The 19,610-nt window shown below is 40.8% G+C and overlaps 1 protein-coding gene across 2 annotated transcripts in view; it reads right to left on the reverse strand.

Moving 5' to 3' along the window:
• Positions 1-381: 381 nt before the first annotated feature.
• The window catches only part of LARP4B (La ribonucleoprotein 4B), a 57,796-nt gene continuing 38,567 nt past the window's right edge, over positions 382-19,610 (reverse strand). For both annotated transcript variants that reach the window (XM_075271573.1, XM_075271572.1), the window contains 14 exons: positions 18,652-18,807; positions 17,803-17,884; positions 16,768-16,904; positions 15,568-15,671; positions 14,394-14,504; positions 13,194-13,247; positions 12,897-13,106; positions 12,692-12,798; positions 8,745-8,996; positions 8,518-8,563; positions 8,134-8,298; positions 5,784-5,908; positions 5,476-5,584; positions 382-5,358 (listed from right to left, as the gene is read on the reverse strand). In XM_075271573.1, coding sequence (XP_075127674.1) covers positions 5,068-5,358; positions 5,476-5,584; positions 5,784-5,908; positions 8,134-8,298; positions 8,518-8,563; positions 8,745-8,996; positions 12,692-12,798; positions 12,897-13,106; positions 13,194-13,247; positions 14,394-14,504; positions 15,568-15,671; positions 16,768-16,904; positions 17,803-17,884; positions 18,652-18,807 — 1,949 coding nt within the window. In that variant the 3' untranslated portion in view covers positions 382-5,067. The remainder of the gene's footprint in view (positions 5,359-5,475; positions 5,585-5,783; positions 5,909-8,133; positions 8,299-8,517; positions 8,564-8,744; positions 8,997-12,691; positions 12,799-12,896; positions 13,107-13,193; positions 13,248-14,393; positions 14,505-15,567; positions 15,672-16,767; positions 16,905-17,802; positions 17,885-18,651; positions 18,808-19,610) is intronic.

A 19,610-nucleotide genomic window follows, 5' to 3' on the forward strand; every position in this document is an offset into this window, starting at 1 on the left:
CCCCCGCCATTCCAGAGCAATCGGTGCTGTTAGTATTGATGCCTGATGTACTTCTTCAACTCTGTATGGTCAGAAGAGCGTGTCAGGTAGGAGCAGGCAAAGGACCTGACAGTACAGAGCCTAAACAGGATATGAGGCAGCATAAGTAACAGCATTGATTGCTTCTGAATGGTGGGGGCTAGAGAAAAAAAAATCCAACTGTGCCAAAATTAGTGGAGCAGTGGAAAGAACTGGATTTGGGGGTGAAAGATTTTCTTTAATAATCACCATAATTGGTTGTTAATAATAGATGTGGTGAGTGTGGATGTGCAATTTTGTCTTATTAACCAGGAAGGATAATTAACGAAAACAAAGATCCTTTATTAAAGAGAAAAGAAAACATAACAGTGCCTAAATCTTTATTTTTTTTTCATAACCTACATTTTTTTTTTTTTCAAATTAGACATTTTTTTTACATTGTATGTCACAAAAAAAAAAAAAAAAATTAAATTACCAATACTTTACAGTTATGCTTGATTCCAGTCTTAATGGAAGATATAGGACAAAGTGAAAAACCCTCAGATGTTTCTATTCCATGTAAATACAGTTGCGCAAATTCAAGTGAACCGCCTGCAGCTGTTAGTGTAAAATATTCACAAACACAAAAAAATTTTTTTTAACCGTAAGAGCAGGAGACAGATATGTAACCACTTCGCTCAGCTGTCGCCAGATACACCTCGAAATCAGAACAAATGGCCTTCTGCTTCTAAAATACTGAAACAAAATCCTGGCTCTGCACCGTTTGCGGGCTTAAAATGCACATTAAAAAAAAAAAACATACAAAAACCATTAAAAAAAATTCAAAAATAAACAAAAAAACCTAAAAACTGAAAATCTTTAATTTCATGTTTAAATTAAAAGAACTTCTGCCAATGACAAAAGCGATTTTCTTCAAAAGTACTGTACAGAGTATACTCTTGGGAATGTAAACAGTTGCTTAAGTATGACAAAGGTAATTTCTCCCCCTTAATGACGGAAACTTATACCCCGGTTCTTCCCCTTAGGGAAAAGGTTTTTTCGTTTTTTTACCATAAAAAGAGCAGTTTTGCAACAGCTAAGGATCAATCATCTGAATAAAATTGTAGTGTTGCAACTATAGAAGGCGCACATACATAATACTGTATATTTTAGTAACTACCGTCCCCGTCTAAAAACAGCCTTTGCACTTTCTTTTGGTGAATCTACCAAGAGTCGAGCCAATCTAGTAAACAAAATATTCGTCAAGGTTAAAGGGGTGTCCAATCTTAAACATTATAGGGGTTCTTCCAAGGAGTTAAATTTTACTTAATTCCTCCGAGGATATATTTTTTTTTTCATGTTGGACCTTGTTACGACCCTGGATCACCTATCTAGAACAAAAGTACCCACCCCCAGGAAGCTCCGCCTCCTCTCCCATTTTCAGACGAGGGGGTTGGCTTTAGTATAGTCTGTGACCATCGTAGCACGGGTAACCAACTACTTGCGAAAACGAGAGAGTAGGGAGGAGGCGGATCGACACAGGGGCAGAGTCCAGATTTTAGTCATGTGACCCATGATCCCAGCTTTAATAAATTCCATGAAGTAGTAAAACTGAACTCCCCGGACAACCCCTTTAAATAAATAACCAAAAGGTGTTAAAAAATAGATGCAGGTCCCACCATCTCTCAAGATCATTTCATTGCCACTGTGAATGGAGAGGGTGCACATGCCTGGCTCTCTCCATACACTTCTACGGCAGGATGCCTTTATTGGACACATTTTTGGAACACCCATAGAAATTAATGGAAACACATTTGTGGGCACCTCTCCAAGTAGGGAACAAAGGTCCCTGTTCTTCAGACAGGTGTGGATATTAGGAGAGGCCTTTATGTCTGAGATAGATATATATACCCATTTCATTGTGCAGAAATTTTTTGGTGTTGTCATTTTTAATCTTTCGAGGATGAATGTTCAGTATTCATAGTGTATGAGTGTTACGTACACCTGACAATATGTCACAGCAGACAGTTACACAACTAAGCTCAGAGAAAGCCACTTTGTTAAGTTAACAAAAAAAGACACACAAAAATGATAACAAGGACTTAAAGAACATTATGTAAAACCCCTTTGTTATTGGCTCTGGGTGTAAGTGGCAATTTTTTTTTTGCATGCTTTGATTTAAAAAAGAAAAAAAAATTTGGACAATATTTTGGGATTTCCTCTAAAGTGAAGGGGGCTTACATAAGTCACAGGATAAGCTGTCTCTCACGTAATAGGATGCTTAATGGTAGTGAAAATGTCTCGTGAATGATGAAATAGATGAGGGTTTTACGTTCGGGTAAGACTCTAGCAATCTCCCTTTTGCAGTGAATAGGCAAAGTCAGTTCAACACACCCAGTAAAAAAAAAAAGAAAAAAAAAAAAATATGCAAACCACAACATTTAGTTTATCTACATCCAGCTTAACAGCAACATTTATAATATATCAACAATAATTTTTTAGCATTTTTTTTCGTAGGGTACCTTTTTTAAATGTTCTGATTATTTACAACTGTACAAGCAAAGCACACACTTCCAAGTGCACATATTTAATACAGTATTGACTATTTGCATTTACATTTCAACAATCTGGAAAAAAAAAAAAAAAAAAATTCAAATCAAATGTTCGAGATCTTGAAGGTATATTACAAAACTGTTGCTAGTTCCTGTACAACAGTGTCGTTACTCGGGTCAGTCATAACAGAGGTAAACACTGAAACCAAGTAAATTTTTTTTTTTTTTTTTTTTGTATTTCACTCAAGCTAACCCAGGAGGGGTCAGACTTAATTAAATCTAAGCTGTCTTATACAAAAGTTAAGGCAAAGTCATTTTCAAGTTTAAATAAAATTCAAGTCTTTAAATATTGGATGGAAATATTCTTTTAAAAAAAAAAATTTCTTAAAAAAAAAAAAAAGTTAAATTTTTCTCACTGCCACAAACCTGCAATTTGTCTTGCAGGCACCTCTGGCAGTATTAAAGAGAAAAAGGAGCAGAAAAAAAAAAATTTGAAAAAAAAACCACACCTGGAATAAACTGTACCCTACAGCGTAAACTTTCGCTGCTCTGAATACTTTTTTTTTTTTTTTTTTTAATTTTTCTAAACTTTACATATTTCAAAAACTAAAATAATTTAGATTCTTCTTTATTAGAAACGTGCTAAATTTAGTGCATCCTTGTCCTTCAAAAAGTATAATGTGTACAACCTGCAATAAACCTTTATTCCCAAGGTGGTTATGACATCTCCCACCGTTATATATAGATATATATATAATTTTTTTTTATATATATGTTAGTAGATATATAGAAAACACAATTCTAATACATCGTCATCACCCCCCCGTTTTGTTCTGATCAAAACGGAAAAGTTCATGGCAATTGGGAGATGTCATTAAGTAGTTACCCCTTGTGCAGCATTGCATTCAAGGATCCATGGGTCAAAAGGAGAAAAACAAAAAAAAATTATATAAAGGAGCAATCGTTGTAAAGGTTAGAGGGCAAACGAAAACCTACGTGGAGCAGAGACAAAGCGGTCAGTGCTCGAACTCTGCTCTAAATCTCTTTAAGAATAATGTGCTTTGAAACATCTGACTACGTTTAACTTGTGTCGTGTAAATGTGTAGCTGGATAGGAGTTAGTAGCACGCTGAAACAATCGCCGTCAAAAGTTAGCAAACCTAAACATGTCAAGTAATGTAAAGGGGAAAAAAATAGTAGCAAAAACAAAACTTTTAGTAGCCAGTTTTGGTAGCATTAGATGCTAATGCTAGCATAAAACAAAATGTGTCCGCGGCACAGAAAAGACAAAAGAGGAGAAAGGAAAAAAAGAAATAGCTTTGAACGTCACAATCCAAATGCTGAGTGGTACAAACTGGCATTACTTAAAGTGAACCCATCAAGTGATTTCTGTGATTTATATGATGGAGAGAAGCTGAGCTCTGTGATATATAGGATAGAGGAGAGAAGCTGAGCTCTGTGATATATAGGATAGAGGAGAGAAGCTGAGCTCTGTGATATATAGGGTTATAGGATGGAGGAGAGAAGCTGAGCTGTGTGATATATAGGGTTATATGATTTGGAGCAACATTCCTGAGTAAATCCTGACAGGACTCCTAGGAAAGACAGTAAGAGTCCGGACTACCCCACCCACAGTATGACTGACCTCTCTCTCTGTATCTGTGTGTACAATATCAATCACTGTTTGTGGGAGGAGTAGTCAGGACTCTGTCTCTCATAGGAGTCCTGTCAGGATTTACTGTACTTTATTCAAGATTCTTGCTCCAAATCATATATACCTATATATCAAAGAACTCAGCTTCTCTTCTCTATCCTAAAAACCTATATATCACAGAGCTCAGCTTCTCTCCTCTATCATATAACCCTATATATCATAGAGCTCATCTTCCTTCAATGTGATATATATACCTATATATCACAGAGCTCAGCTTCTCTCCTCCATCATATAACCCTATATATCACAGAGCTCAGCTTCTCTCCTCCATCATATAACCCTATATATCACAGAGCTCAGCTTCTCTCCTCTATCATATAACCCTATATATCACAGAGCTCAGCTTCTCTCCTCTATCATATAACCCTATATATCACAGAGCTCAGCTTCTCTCCTCCATCATATAACCCTATATATCACAGAGCTCAGCTTCTCTCCTCCATCATATAACCCTATATATCACAGAGCTCAGCTTCTCTCCTCTATCATATAACCCTATATATCACAGAGCTCAGCTTCTCTCCTCTATCATATAACCCTATATATCACAGAGCTCAGCTTCGTCCCTCTATCCTATATATCTCCACACTCAGCTTCTCTCCCTCCATTATAACTTGCTCTCAGATAAGGCAGTTCAAGTCACCTGTCAGGTTTGCTTTAATCTTGGGGGGGAACAATGTCTATAACCCACTCATCACAAGTGCCTAGAACTACATATCCTCGTCCAGCAACTCATTCAGTAATACATGGGTGTGGCGTGACAGCTAATGTGTGATGTGTAGGTCTCCCTTTGGCCTTTTCCCTTCTACTGAGGAGATTTTAGTGGGCTTCCAGGTTCTTTATTTACACGTTTCCCAACAGCCAGAGGAGGTGGAGGAGATCGGCGCCCTGATAGTCTCCTCTGGTCTTTGGGCCGCCCTGGGTTGGATTTTGCAGGAGGGGTGTCTCTGGCTTTCTCTACTGATGTGTCGTTGGCCTTCCTCTCTTCTTTGACACAAGCAGTAGAGTTTTGCTTCTGTTCTTTTGAGGGCTGTAATGTCGGCCCATCCTTGCTTGTTCTCTGGCAAATCTCCGCATAACTGGGCTTTCTTAATTCCTAATTAAAAACAAAAAAAAACAATCATCAAATATTCAGAATGAAAGACGGAGACTCTAAATACCTACCGTCATATAAGAGCACTCAGTAGGTACACATAAAACAGGATGGACTTACTGTAGCAGCTCCATTGACCTGAATGGATTTACTAGCGGTACTGAGTGTGTTTGAGATCCTTTCGATAGTTGGAGACCCCCGCTGCTGAACATCCACTATTTTAGATTCACTGAAAGAAAGAAGTTCATGGGGTGACTGATATATTAATTGACATAACGTTTAATAAAGTTCTTTGAAGCTGCGGACACTGACAACCTACGTGTCCATGTAAGTCTATAATACTAATCCAATATTGGCTTATTCAGGAAAAATAAAAAATTGATTGGAAAAAAAAAAAAAAAATTGTCAAAAAGATGAAACCAACTTACTCTGGAGAATGTGATGGGGAGGGAGGACTCTGGTAGGTCACTGGCAGAACAGTAGGGACTGGCAGCAAAGGTTCCCGTGGAATTCCAGAGGGGACAGTGTTTGTACTTGCATCCACATTAACGTTCTACGAGAACCCCAAAAACACAAAGAGGAAAATAGAAGTGAAAAACAATCCTAAACTAACAGACCACATGCAAAAGTTTATTAATTTGTAGCTTTTGCTGAATTTTAGACACTTGGGATACTTCAAAAAAAGGGCTAGAAATGAAGTGCCTGCATGTTATAGGGAACAACCCCATAAATATACATTAGGCAAGAGTCATTGAAATTGGTAGGTTTGGCTGACACTCTGATAATATAACAAGCAGATTTAATTCGGTCTAGAAATCAGATCACCTAGCACCAGTTATTGGCTCCCTATAGCTTCAGGATGGGCCGTATATATCTGTATGAAGTTATTACAGTATACTCTAGTTTTATGTAAATAAAGCTTAAAAAGGGATTTTTTTCATTAAAATCACATTTTTTTCTTGATCACATGTAGGAATAGCCTTAAGTAAGGCTATTCTTCTCCTACCATTAGATGTCTGCTCCGCACCGCCATTCAGTAGAAATCCCGGTTTTCATCTGTATGGAAATGAGTTCTCTTGCAGCACTGGGGGCGTCCCCAAAGGTGAAAGAGAACTGGGGGCGTCTCCAAAGGTGAAAGAGAATTCTCCAGCGCCGCCTCCATCTTCTTCAGGAATGGCCTCTCCCCGCATTTTCTTCTGTCCTGGGTTTCAATCTTCTAGGCATGCGCCGTCGGCTCTTCCATCGGGCCTCAAGCAGAGCCGACTGCGCATGCCCGGGAGCCACAAGAAAATGGCCGCTTACACAGTAAGCTAGTGTAAGTGTCCATTTTCTTGTGGCTGCCGGGCATGCGCAGTCGGCTCTGCTTGAGGCCCGAGCTGACTGTGCATGCCTAGAAGATTGAAACCCAGGATGGAAGAAGACGCAGGGAGAGTCTGTTCCTGAAGAAGATGGAGGTGGGGCTGGAGAGTTCTCTTGCAGCATTGGGCCCGCCCCCAGTGCTGCAAGAGAACTCATTTGAATACAGATGAAAACTGGGATTTCTATTGAATGGCGGTGCGGAGAAGACATCTAAAGGTAAGAGAAGAATAGACTTTCTTAAGGCTATTCTCATGTGTAATCGAGAAAAAAAAAAAAAGGTAGAATCCCTTTAATACACCACATACATGAACATTCTACAGATTTCTAATATCTGAAAATAGTGAGAAATTCAGCCACATTCATGAATAAGACTATTGTTAGCACTCAGAAGCAGGGCACTTGTATATAGAGACCTGCTCTCTGCCCCGAAGTGGATACAACAGTGGCCTATCTAGGAAAAGACTGAGCTAACCCATCTGGATTCCAGACATACACTGAAGCAAACTACCGGGAAATTTGTGCAGCTACTTTTTATGCTTGTATTATACCTTACAGCTTGCACAGGGTTAGAAACAGGCAGATTAACCCTCAAGGATTAAGTAATGCAGCATATAGTACCAGCAAATTGGGGGATCATCCCATAAACTGAACAGCAGAAACCCCTCTCCAGCTAAAAGGGTTCATAATAGAAAAACTATCCGGTCTGCCAGCAACTTGTATAGATGGAAAAGGTCCTTTTAACGGAAAAGCAGTACACCACGTATCGGCTCTCATCCTTTCTGAAGTGCAGAAATACGCGGTGCACTGCTCTTCCAATAAAAGGACATTTTCCCTCTATACAAGTTGCTGATAGATAGATAGATAGATAGATAGATAGATAGATAGATAGATAGATAGATAGATAGATAGATAGAAGCTGGGATCACACCAGCGTTGGCTCTCCGTACAAGAATAGATTAGAGATAGATATAGATAATATATACACACACACATACATACACATAAAACACATGTCAGTGCATAATGTGAAACACTTCTATGTCCATATCTGCATCCGAGTCTCCATTAGAAGCCTTCATCACAGACCGTGTTACTTTTCACGGGAAAAAACATTGGTAATGTTTCCCATTATAAATCAGTGGGGTACGTCATGTAACAGATCTACCAGTGCGTCGTGTTTACAACTGAAAGCACAGATCACATGTCAGAAGTCCTAACAGGTCACATAAGCTTTAGCAATATGGAAAAATGAAAATTCCCATGGCAGTGGTAACTGGAACTAGAGCGGTCAACAGACTGGATCAGCAAAAGAGGAAGCATTGCAGGTATGGTATACTCTCTGTATACTCCCTCTCTGGCTGCCATCCCCCCCACTTAAAGGGAACCCCATCATTCTGCCAACATGAAAGCCGATCTTACCTTATCTTTAGATGTGCTTATTACCAAATTAGACAAAGTGTTCTCAAAGAAATCTTCAGGTTTTAAGTTGCCGGCAGCACCAGGTAAGGGGGGGAAACTTGACAGCCCTAATTCAAAGCTAGGAGAAGGAGGCTTAATGGGTGGAGGCGATTGGGTCTGACCTCTCTGGGTGACAGAAACAAAAAAAAAATGGCAAACTTTACTGATCAAGTACATGGGTTACAGACACACACTTCTAAACTAGGCCCGATGCTCTATCTGTATTATGTGCAACAATACACTGCTATTATAGGTATCTGACTTCCATGTTAAACTGTAACTTGCCTTGCACCACAAGGCAAAAAACCTGAATTAACATCAAACCCACAAAGCATCTTAACTCACCACAAACTTGTCGTCCCTTTTCTTTCTGTATCCATAAGAATTTTTCCTAAGAAATTAAAGAGACAACTTGTTATTCATGAACTTGCGCCGCAAAACTTTCTACAAAACAAAAGGGCGAACACGAATAAAAATCCATTAAAGACGTGACGGCTCCTAGTAGATGAAAAATAAATAAAAAATCCTTCACAAGCATACAAGACCTGTGGCCTCAGCGCACGCAAACTCACCTCCCCCTCCCAAGACCAGGGGAGGTTTCAATAGTGGTGGGCTCCACACGACCAGTACCGACATCCCTCTTGACAAAAGTTGCCGTATTTGGCATTCTTGTTCTAGTTTGTCCTGGCTGTCGTGCTGGTGGCCCTCGCACACCATTGATTAATCTATCAGTAGTAAAGTTGAAGATAGTTGGACCGTCAAGAAGTGCCGTACCCCTATCAGTACTAGGTATTGTGTGCCGAAGGTGAGACTTGCCAGGATTCCTAGAGAATTATTAAATACAGAAGTTGCAAGTAAAGAAGATTAAAATATTATATTCGGTTTCTTGAGGCGAGGTTGGCAGCACACAGCATATACGTCAACAATATGGCCGGCCATGCTTCACTACATACAAGATGTTTCATCGGGTGTCACAAATACCATGATGAACAATGGACTACAGACATGACTGGTCACCAGATAACATACGGTATATCAGAAGAATGGAGAGAACATTACATTCTATACATGACCTGGGCAAACCAGAAACCTGACAGCTACAGATATACCAAAATGAGTGATAAAACTAAACCAAAAATATGGTTTCCATCACCGTTCTATCAGTCTGCAGCATTTTCTACATAATCCTGATATTAACTGTCTTATAGAAAGGGCTTGTTGTGGCCCCATTCCCTCTGGATCATAGAGTGCTGGGCCTGGACGTTGTCACATCATTACAAACAAGTCATCGGTACCCAGCATGGTCCAACAACCGCTGCACACAAATCCTGGATTGGGGTAGTCCCTGAAAAAAAATGTAATTTAATGCAGCCAACCCCTTTCATTTCCTGTCTGCCCCATCCTTACCTGGAGAACATCTAAAAAGCTAAGACTTCATATAGGCTTTGTCCTAGTACACCGCGGAAACTCCTGCTTCACCCAGTAAGGAGGAGGGGAGACTTGACTGATCCCATGTGACACAAGGAAAAGACAAGATATGACCAGGGGAAAAGTGGAGGTGAAGGCCATTTTGTTTCTTTGGGTGCATCTTACTACCATTTACTGGGGGCTGGACAAATCCCATAGTCCTTGGCTGCATGTTAGCTTCACATCTGTGCTCTCAATCTGCCGAAGAACATGAACGACTGAGAGCCCACCAACTAAAACACAGGCGCACCTTATAGACTAATGAGGTCCCCTGATTTTAGACAGAAATGGAAACTTGGGAGTTTTATGGATAGGAATGGTTAGGTTAGGTTTGCGTCATGTTACTCAGACTGTGTCATATGGAAAACTAGTGCTATAGCCTTGACTATATAGCATATACATGGCATATCTATAGAAAAGGCACGGTAGACTTCTTACACAGGAGTCAGATGACACATATAGTTGTCTATATTTCAATCAGTTTTGCTCCAGTGTGGTTACAGAAGTGGTTCGCACCCCATACTATATACATGCTAGCATCACTGTTAATGCTGCTGACTGGCTGTGGTGGTCATGTGGATGTACAGCACATCATCACTCCACAAAAAATAAGATTTGGTATTCACCAATGGAGGATCCGATGGGATTTAATAGTAATGGGTCATTTATTTTTTTTTCTTTTGTTACATCATTTACCGCAGCTTTCATACAACCCTATAAAATGGCTTTCCAAGGACTGAACTATTGATGACCTACTCTTAGGAGAAGACCCCAATATCTAATGAATTGGGATCCTATATTGGGACTGGCTGTATGAAGAAGAGGTTGAGAGTTACAAGGTCTGCGGTTTCTACTCTGCATGTGACATATTCATTGGTCGCATGGTACAAACTGCAGCTCAGCCCCATTCAAGTGAATGTGACAGAGCTATAATACTAAAAACAGCCCTGTTTGCATTGTGCTGGGTATTCAGTGCTGAGGGCTCATCACTGACCGAATGGTGTGGGGTCTCTTCAAACCACCAATTGTGGGGCCTGGCTGTTGGACCCACACCGGTCCAATCCTGCTAGGCTGTCCTATAGTCCACGCACTGAAAGACCCTTTATATCAACATTCTCTCTGAAGCAGGTACTAGTAATGAACAGGACCATTATACCTACCGCCTACTGGCCATACACATCAGATAGGTGTCAGATGAAGGCTTGTACAACCATTCCTCCCAAACCCCTTCCCCTTGTATGACTGGCTAAGTATGCATGTGTTCTATTGGGGAGAGGGGAATAAGCTGCTCTCTGGCACTTCCAGCCTTGGATAACCTCCCTGAAAACCAATATGCCAATCCATTTTCTCCCATGACATCTGTATTCAAAGGGAGTCCTTTACATATTAGATAAGCGGTGGTCTTCACTGACACATCTAATGTGTATGGCCTGCTTTAGTTCACACAGTGCATAAAAAAGGCATTGATTTTTTTTCTTTATTTAAAAAAAAAAAAAAAAAAAAAAAGGTACTAAAACTCAACCAGAACAATTACCAATTATTGTCATCAAAATACATGTTCCCACTACATCTATGGGCAAGATTTACAAAAATCACAGTATACAGCAGAAAAATCACAGTATACAGGCAGTAGGTCAAATGTACGTGTTCTCACACGGCACCTTCTTCAGTGGTTTTGGGATTCATATAGCGCACTACGATTATTAAAGGGGCTCCATCAGCAAAATGTTGCTGTATGAGCCCCCACATATGCGTGAAAGCAAAGGTATGATTTACCTATACGTTTTTATAGTTTTATTTTAAAACGGGAGCGGGGTTTAAAATTAGATTAGTGGTGCCTGAATAGCACCATTACCTAGCACAACACACTTGTGAAACATGCCAAAACACACATCATGGTGAGGATGGAACGGGTCTACTCTAGTTTTAGTGTATCTGAATTTAGGACTGAATTAATAAAAATTTCCAAGTCTGTGTAGGTTTACACAAAATACATGTTTGGTCATTAAAGGCATCCTATCATTAAAACACAATTTTTTTCTGCCTACCATGTAGGAATAGCCTTATGAAAGGCTATTCTTCTCCTACCTTTAGATGTCTTCTCCGTGCCGCCGTTCGGCAGAAATCCTGGTTTTCATTGGTATGCTAATGAGTTCTCTCACAGAACTGGGGGCGTCCCCAATGCTGCGAGAGAAATCTCCAGCGCTGCCTCCATCATCTTCAGGAGTTGGAGGCCACAAGAAAATGGCCACTTACTGTATAAGCGGTCAGTTTTCTTGTGGCTGCAGGCATGAGCAGTCGGCTCTGCCCGAGGCCTAGAAGTTTGACCCCCAGCGCTGGAAGAAGACGCGTGAAGAGGCTAATCCTGAAGATGGAGGCGGTGCTGGAGAGTTCTCTCGTAGCATTGGGGACGCCCCCAGTGCTGCGAGAAAACTCATTTGCATACCGACAAAAAACGGATTATATACCAAACGGCGGCACGGAGAAGACATCTAAAGGTTGGAGAAGAATAGCCTTTCTTAAGGCTATTCCTACGTGTTACTCACAAAAAATTGTGTTTTAATGATAGGAATCCTTTAAAAAGGGTTGTGCCATACAGACAATTGCTGTGGGTCAGACTGCTGGGTCCCCCAGCGATCAGGAGAGCGGGTGTCTAAAAGTTTCCTTGTATCGTCAATTTGATCGAATGTCTGTAGACCTGAAACTACAGCAAAGTAGAAGCCTTGACAAAACCGGGGCCCGAAAAAATGTTCAGGGGACCCAAAGACTGACAACTGCTTAAGAATTTTTCCCATGACCACTATGTATCTCCTGTCTGCAGATTACAGGCGAATGGGGCTGCCCGAGTACCTTGTGTGAACGGATACGTAATAAGCATGCATGAACACTTTCATTCTACAGGATTGGGAGTGTGGTGCTTTGACCCTGGGAACCCATTAAGCTGATTTTTCAGCTTCAAGACAGCATTAAAGTCTAGAACCCTGCTCAAAAAGGGGTTGCATTCGCAGTTACACGAGCCATCCAATAATAGCAGATATATATTTATACTTGCCTGTTTCTAGGTGTGTAAGGTCGGAGAGACGTCAAAGGTGACGCTGTTGGCTTGAAAGTAGGAGATGTAAACCCATTTATGAATCCAGTATTAGGAAAAGGTGTCACCTAAAGAAAACCCGCAAAGCAAAAACAAAAAGTTAAGACGTGTTAAGTAACGTGTAGGTTAAGGTATTTAGCTGACCTTCTATTAAGAAGGAACGTACCAGAGAAGGGTCAAGGTAACTGTGTGCAGTAGACCAGGTCTGTGGTGTAATGAGGCTGTAGAGAGGGAACTGCTGCTGTGGACTATACACCGGAGGTAAGTAGAACGATGTTGTATAGCGTTGCTGTGTGTAAAGATTCATGTCCAGAGGTCGGTAACCGTTCTTTGGCAAAAAGGTATTTATCGCGATGGCCTTTGCCTTTATTCTAGCCTGAAAACATACACAAGACGACAATTCAGTATTCACTCCTGGATGAACAAAAAAAATCTCCAGAATTTATGTATTTTATGGCCTCACCTTAATTGGCTTTCCTTGAAACATTTTCACTTCTTCTCTTAGGTACCGGTAAGCCTGAAGAACAATACAAAGATGTGAATAAATAATCCCTTTTTAATTAGGAATTACAGAAACCCTACACATTATAGAGCAGTCGGTAATACACCTATTCAGTCCACAACTATCATGCCTGACACCTACCTACACACTTGTTTTGGCCATACAGTAAGTGTGTGTGTGCGCCTCTACAGTATAAGCTGCTGGAACAAGCTCTGTCTCCTTTTTCTATTCTAGTCCGTATATACTTACCTGCCATGAAAGAAGAGTCAGGAGGACCCCATACACATTAGATGGTCAGCTCATCCTGTCCAAATTGTGATTTCTGGAAATACCCATCCAATGTGTATGGCCAGTGTAACGATAAAAGCTAACGATAACTATACCACAAAAAACAACACTAAACATACTTCACCTCAGAACAGAAAAATGAACTGCAAGTTTGCCTCTTCCTCAATATATAGATCTGCTGCACATCCCTAACTAACCAAATTGAGGAACCCCAGGGAGAAATTGGCTATTTTATTTTTTTTTTGCCTGTTTGGGATTGTTGGGAATCCCCCAAAGCAAATCCGAAACACTACAAATTGATTTGTCCTATTAATAATTGTGGCTGGTGACTCAAGAAAAAGCTGCTCACAACCATCACTAAGTTATACAATGTCCAGTGTGGTGCCCAGTACATACAGTGGTCCCTTGACTTTCACAGGGGATACGTTCCAAGGCCGCCCGTGAAAGTCAAATTTCCGCGAAGTGGAGATGCAGTGTTTAATCTCATGTTAGGGAATGTCCTGCAATGCTGTTCATATCCAAAATAGTCTACGTACAGTACAGTATATGAAATTATATAGGTACTCACCATTGAAGATGATACACAAAACTTTTCTGATGATATTGATGAGCGGCCGCGGGAAAACCCGTGGTGTTCAAAAAAACAACGAAGTATCCTTTCATTAATGTTAAAACCTGTGGTATAGCCCTTCCGCGAAGGTCGGACCCACGAACGTCAAGGGACCACTGTACATAGTTTGTGCTACACTACAAGAATGTAACCCTAAAACCTAACAACGTTGTCATGCCTCGAGCGTCATACAACACAGCTCAAGGAATCTGGAATCTGTGAATGTTTTCAAGACAACACAGGCAGAAAGAGGACTATATTACCTGCTGTGCATCAGCTTCAGACTCAAATGTGATGAACCAATTGTCATTATAGGCAAATTCACAATTAATAAACTTCGGCAAGTTCTCGCCCTTGAAGAGAGCTTCTACCTCCTTATGGAGAAAAAGCCAGACAAAATAGGATTAGTTAGTTATAAAACACTCAAAAGGCTGGCTATGTATATATATAAAAAAAAAAAAAAAATCTAAATACAAGCTATCCAGATTAATGCATATTAAAGGGGTTGTCCTATGACCAACATTTAGGGCATATCCACAGGATTACAAATGAATGCCCCATTTGTAGAAACAACCCCTCCTTTACAAACCCTGTCTGACCACACTGCAGTGGTCAAGCTCACTGTGCTTTGCGGTTGCTATAGCTTCAACTCACTTGTATAGGAGTTACAGATATGGCTGCCGTACGACAACCCCATTAGTCAGAACTGGTCACAGATAGAGATGAGCAAACACTATTCGGAACAGCGGTTCCAAATAGCACGCTCCCATAGAAATGAATGGACGTAGCCAGCACGTGGGGAGCAGCTTCCATTCATTTCTATGGGAGCGTGCTATTCGGAACCGCTGTTCCGAATAGTGTTCGCTCATCTCTAGTCACAGACATTTGTAAATTGTAATTGTGACTACCCAATGTGACTGACACTTTGCACAGGACTTAAAGAGGACCTTTCACCACCTTCACTAATTCTAGTTCTTAGCATTTGGTGCTGTACCAATTCCAGTCCAGTTGGAATTTCCTCTCTATTTTCCACCGTTCCTGAGTAACAAGTGCAGTTAGTTTTGGCCTGATGTGTGATTCCAGCTCTGCTATGTCAGAAGGGCGGTGTCAGGCAGGAGGCATGACTCAGAGCTCCAATCAGAGGCAGCCAGTGTCAGAGCTCAGAATCACACCCCTTGTCTGCTCCTGCCTGACACTGCCCCCCTGACAGAGACTAAATAATATATGCAGCACTAAACAACCTTGGATAGCTCAGGAATGGTGGGGGCAAGAGAAAAAAAAATCCAATTATACCAGAATCAGTGGAGCAGCATCTATTGGATAAGGCAAACAGCTGGACTTGTTGGACAAGAAAGGTCCTCTTTAATAGCTTTATGTCGGTATGATTAAAGGGGATTTCACGTTTTCAAGATAATGTTAGCAAGGCGCCATTCTTACCTCTATTGGAGTAGATTCAGGGACTTCACGTAAAATAACAATGCAACGATTCTGATTCGGTCTGACTTTCTCTCCTTTCTCATCCACTTGGACTAAAGGCAAAGCTGAAACAAATGTTGCATAAGTACCAATTAATGAAAATTAGAAGAGAAAGGTGAAATGCCGCATGTGGTGCTATTAATACTACCATTCATAAAGTCAGTATAAAGGACTTCTCTACTTCTTTGTCACAGGTTGGGCTACCTGATCTTCAGATTCAACTAGAATGTCTACCTGACATACTGAATACAGGGTCTTCTGTACCAGTCCTGGAGGAACGGAAGGAACAGACCTGGCCAGGCAGAACCCAATGAACACCTATATGGTTATTTTTATGTATGTGTTATATATACATTGACCACTGATATTTATCAACCTGCACTCTAGTGTCTCTTCAAGCAATACAATTTCTATTATGCTCTCATATCTCACATTACATTTATGGTAATGATCACAGGACCTGCTTTATTCCTACACCCTAAAACGTGGCCATACACCTTTGAGCGGCCAACAACTATTCCTTTGGACCCTCAATCCATACACGTGTACATTTAGCTCAGCCAAACGCACATTTTCATGATGGAGACACAGGGGTTAAATGCCTTCGGACACCTTTGGCGGTGTCTACTCTCCCTTGTCAAGAAAAGGAATGGGCACCGACACCTGGCTTGGAGAAAGTCAGGAAGTCCCCATACACAGGGGGTCAGTGGGTTTGGTTAGAATAAAGTAATGTATTTAGGCATCTTAAGGCCCCGTTCACACGGGGAAAGAGGGGGCGGATTTTGGCACTGAATCCCCGTCATAATCCGGCCCCTCACAATAGAGGTCTATGGAGACCTCTAGCTTACTTTTTTCCCTGAGTGGTATGTTGCCGCTCACGGAAAAAAGAAGCAAGCTGCCCTTTCTTCAGGCAGATTCCACGACTGATTCAGCCCTGGCGTCCGCTTCGCGGTAGCACACTCCGGACTGGGCCCATACATTTGAGCCTACTCCGGAGGGGGAAGTCGCAACAGTCGTGGCAGGCGCATTTTGGCCCTATTGTGGCATGGCTTCCCGCGTCACTCTCAGGACCAAAATCCGCCAATTCGCTCCCCATGTGAACGGGGCCACCGAGCTATGGATTCTACACTGGGTAGTGTATCTTAAATGGATAATACTTACATCTCAATACATCAACTATCAAATCCATATCAGTGCTGAGTTTCTTGACATGGTCAAGATTTGCTACTGTCAGAATTGGCACATATTGATCACTGTCCATTTGGGATATAAGGTACATATCACTGGCGAGATTCTCTCTGGAGAAGAAAAAAAAAAAAAAAAAAAAAAAAAGTCAGATAAATTACACAAAAACATTTTAACCCCCTACAGTTGTGAACAAGCAGGGCTGGGCTAAGTGTATTACTGTTCACCCTGAGAAGGGCACATTCATTGACACTAACTTTAAATGGCTTTAACTTTGGAGAATCTTGGCTATAAAATAAAACCAAGACCAACCTGAAGCCCCATAGATTTAGAGATATCACTGGTTAGAGTGGAGCGGCATACACTCGCACATTGGGTTTAACCAGGGTACAGGAGAACACAAACAGCTGGGAAGAAAAATATTATATTATTCTCCTATCCCAGTCACTTCTAATAACCCCAAGGGAGTGGATACCATTATCTCATCCCCGATATCACCCCATCCTCCAAATTATCAATCAGAAGAAGACTTGCATGCTGACCACAGCACCCAAACACAATAAGGCAAATGTATTTAGGTGTATTCTTTATAAATCTGCCGGATATCCTGGCGCCAGAATAGAAATCTACACTAGGTAGGAACTGGCATAGATTTCCATTATAACTTACGCCAGGAAACTGGCACGAGTTCTAATACATCAGTCAGGCCAAAGCGTCCCCACCTCTGCCCACATTGGCACAATGTAGCCACCTCTGGTTTACAATTTATTAGCCGCTGGATTTCAGCATGAACGCCGAGTGAAAATGGGCTACGTGTTTCTCTAATAAATGGTACAGAATGCGTCAGTAATTTACCAATAAAAGAATAAGCTTAGTTTTACTTTCCTGTAGCTTGGATTTGATGGAGACACGGTATTACGCCTATTGTCAGTCTCAGTAACTTATGTTAACACATAGGATTCCTAGTGACAACAGTAAAGCGCCACAAGTGTTGCGATTACTACAACATACCGGGATAAGCAAAATTCCAGTGTTTTTTTAAGAACATCTCGGAGGTCTTCTTGACCCTCTGGTTGTGGTAGATCAACTGCCCCTGACGGACAAAAAAAAAAAAAGAATAAATTTAGCAGTGACGTGGCTTTACCCCATCAAATAATGGAGCTGTACAAGTCCACATTATTAACAGGAGTCTAATCTTTAAGCCCCACTCTGATAATATGCATTAGGTCTTAGCCCTTCAGTAGGGCATAGTGATGTAAAAAGACTGATGAATTCAATGGCTGTATTGTTCACTTTATTAAACGTCCATCCCGGGCTGGTTATGTGACCAGCAGACTGGCGCACACACCAGCTACCAGCTACCCTGATTTCTATGTAAGTCTATTAGAGCGTAAGATTCAGGCTGTCAAAATTACACAGAAAAGGTGACTCCCAGCTGGTGTGTGAATGGCCGGGTCAGTGTGCCCATGACGTGGACATCCGGGTCACTGTGCAGGGACTGAATAACCAGAGACTGCTTTATATTAGTATGCCCAGAGCTCCAGGGCCTACATCAGAATACACTGAGGCTTTAAGCTGCTCATAGACAAGTCTAGTTGAAGACACTGGAAAAAAAAATTATATTTATGCAAAATAAATATATATATATATATATATATATATATATATATATATATATATATATATATATATATATCATTCTAGGGGAAAATAGAAACATAATAATAATAATAATAATAATAATAATAATAATAATAATAATAACAATAACAACATAATAATAATGAATATAGATAGATAGAAAAAAAATTTTGTTCCCCCTGCAACAACGATCAGCCAAATTCAGATGGATGAATATACCTAAATGGGTGGTTTCATGCATAGATTCATATTCTGAGTTTCCCAGAGATATCGTATTCATATCTGTTTGGTCTGTCACAGAAACTGAAGGAGACTGGTCTTGCGTTAGCACAGCATTGTGTCCTTTCTGCTCATCATCACCATTGTTATCCAGCACTATGAGGGTGAAACATATATATCCACAGTTAGGAAAAGGTTACACTATATAGAGCAGCTCTATCCTGTAGTTACATATATGCATAGAGTCACGTACATACAGTATATCAATATATAGAGGTGAACAATGTGTGCAGAATTACAGCAGGATTCTCAGGAAGGCATTAATAGCTATATCCATAGGATTTGCCAGAACTGTCAGATAGATGGAGGTCTCTCCTCTGGGACTCTCATCCATCTTGAGAACAGGACTGCTTGCTCGGCTATTTTTGGAAGCGAATGGATATACTCACAAGTGATCCCTCTCGATCACTTGCAGCCATAAATAAGACTCTGTGTTCAAGGGACAAGGGTCCCAGAGGTAAGACTGCAGGTGTCAGGCATTTATAGCAAATCCTATGAATATTCAAGGGATGCTTCAGGACTATGATACCCATCACCTACCCTTTGCATAGGGCTCCAATATCAGATTATTGGGAGTCAGAGTCTCAGCATCCCTACTGATCCACTGTTTCCACTTTTGAGGCCACAGACTTACATTTACAATACCAAGTACAGCTGCTACATAATATAGGGCTCTGTGTCGGATGTGAATACTCTAGAAAGTTACCACTTAAAGGGATTTTCCAATACTCACATATTTATTAATATGTGATCAGTGGAGGCTCAATACTCAGGACACCCACAGATCAGCTACTCCAAAAGGATGCAGCAACACTCGCAACCTATATCCCCTGTCTGGATCTAAAAGCCTGTGTTTTTCCTCCACCATCTATGAATAGTATTAATAACACTGTACAAGA

Source organism: Leptodactylus fuscus, chromosome 4 (assembly GCF_031893055.1).
Source record: "Leptodactylus fuscus isolate aLepFus1 chromosome 4, aLepFus1.hap2, whole genome shotgun sequence".
NCBI lineage: Eukaryota > Metazoa > Chordata > Amphibia > Anura > Leptodactylidae > Leptodactylus > Leptodactylus fuscus.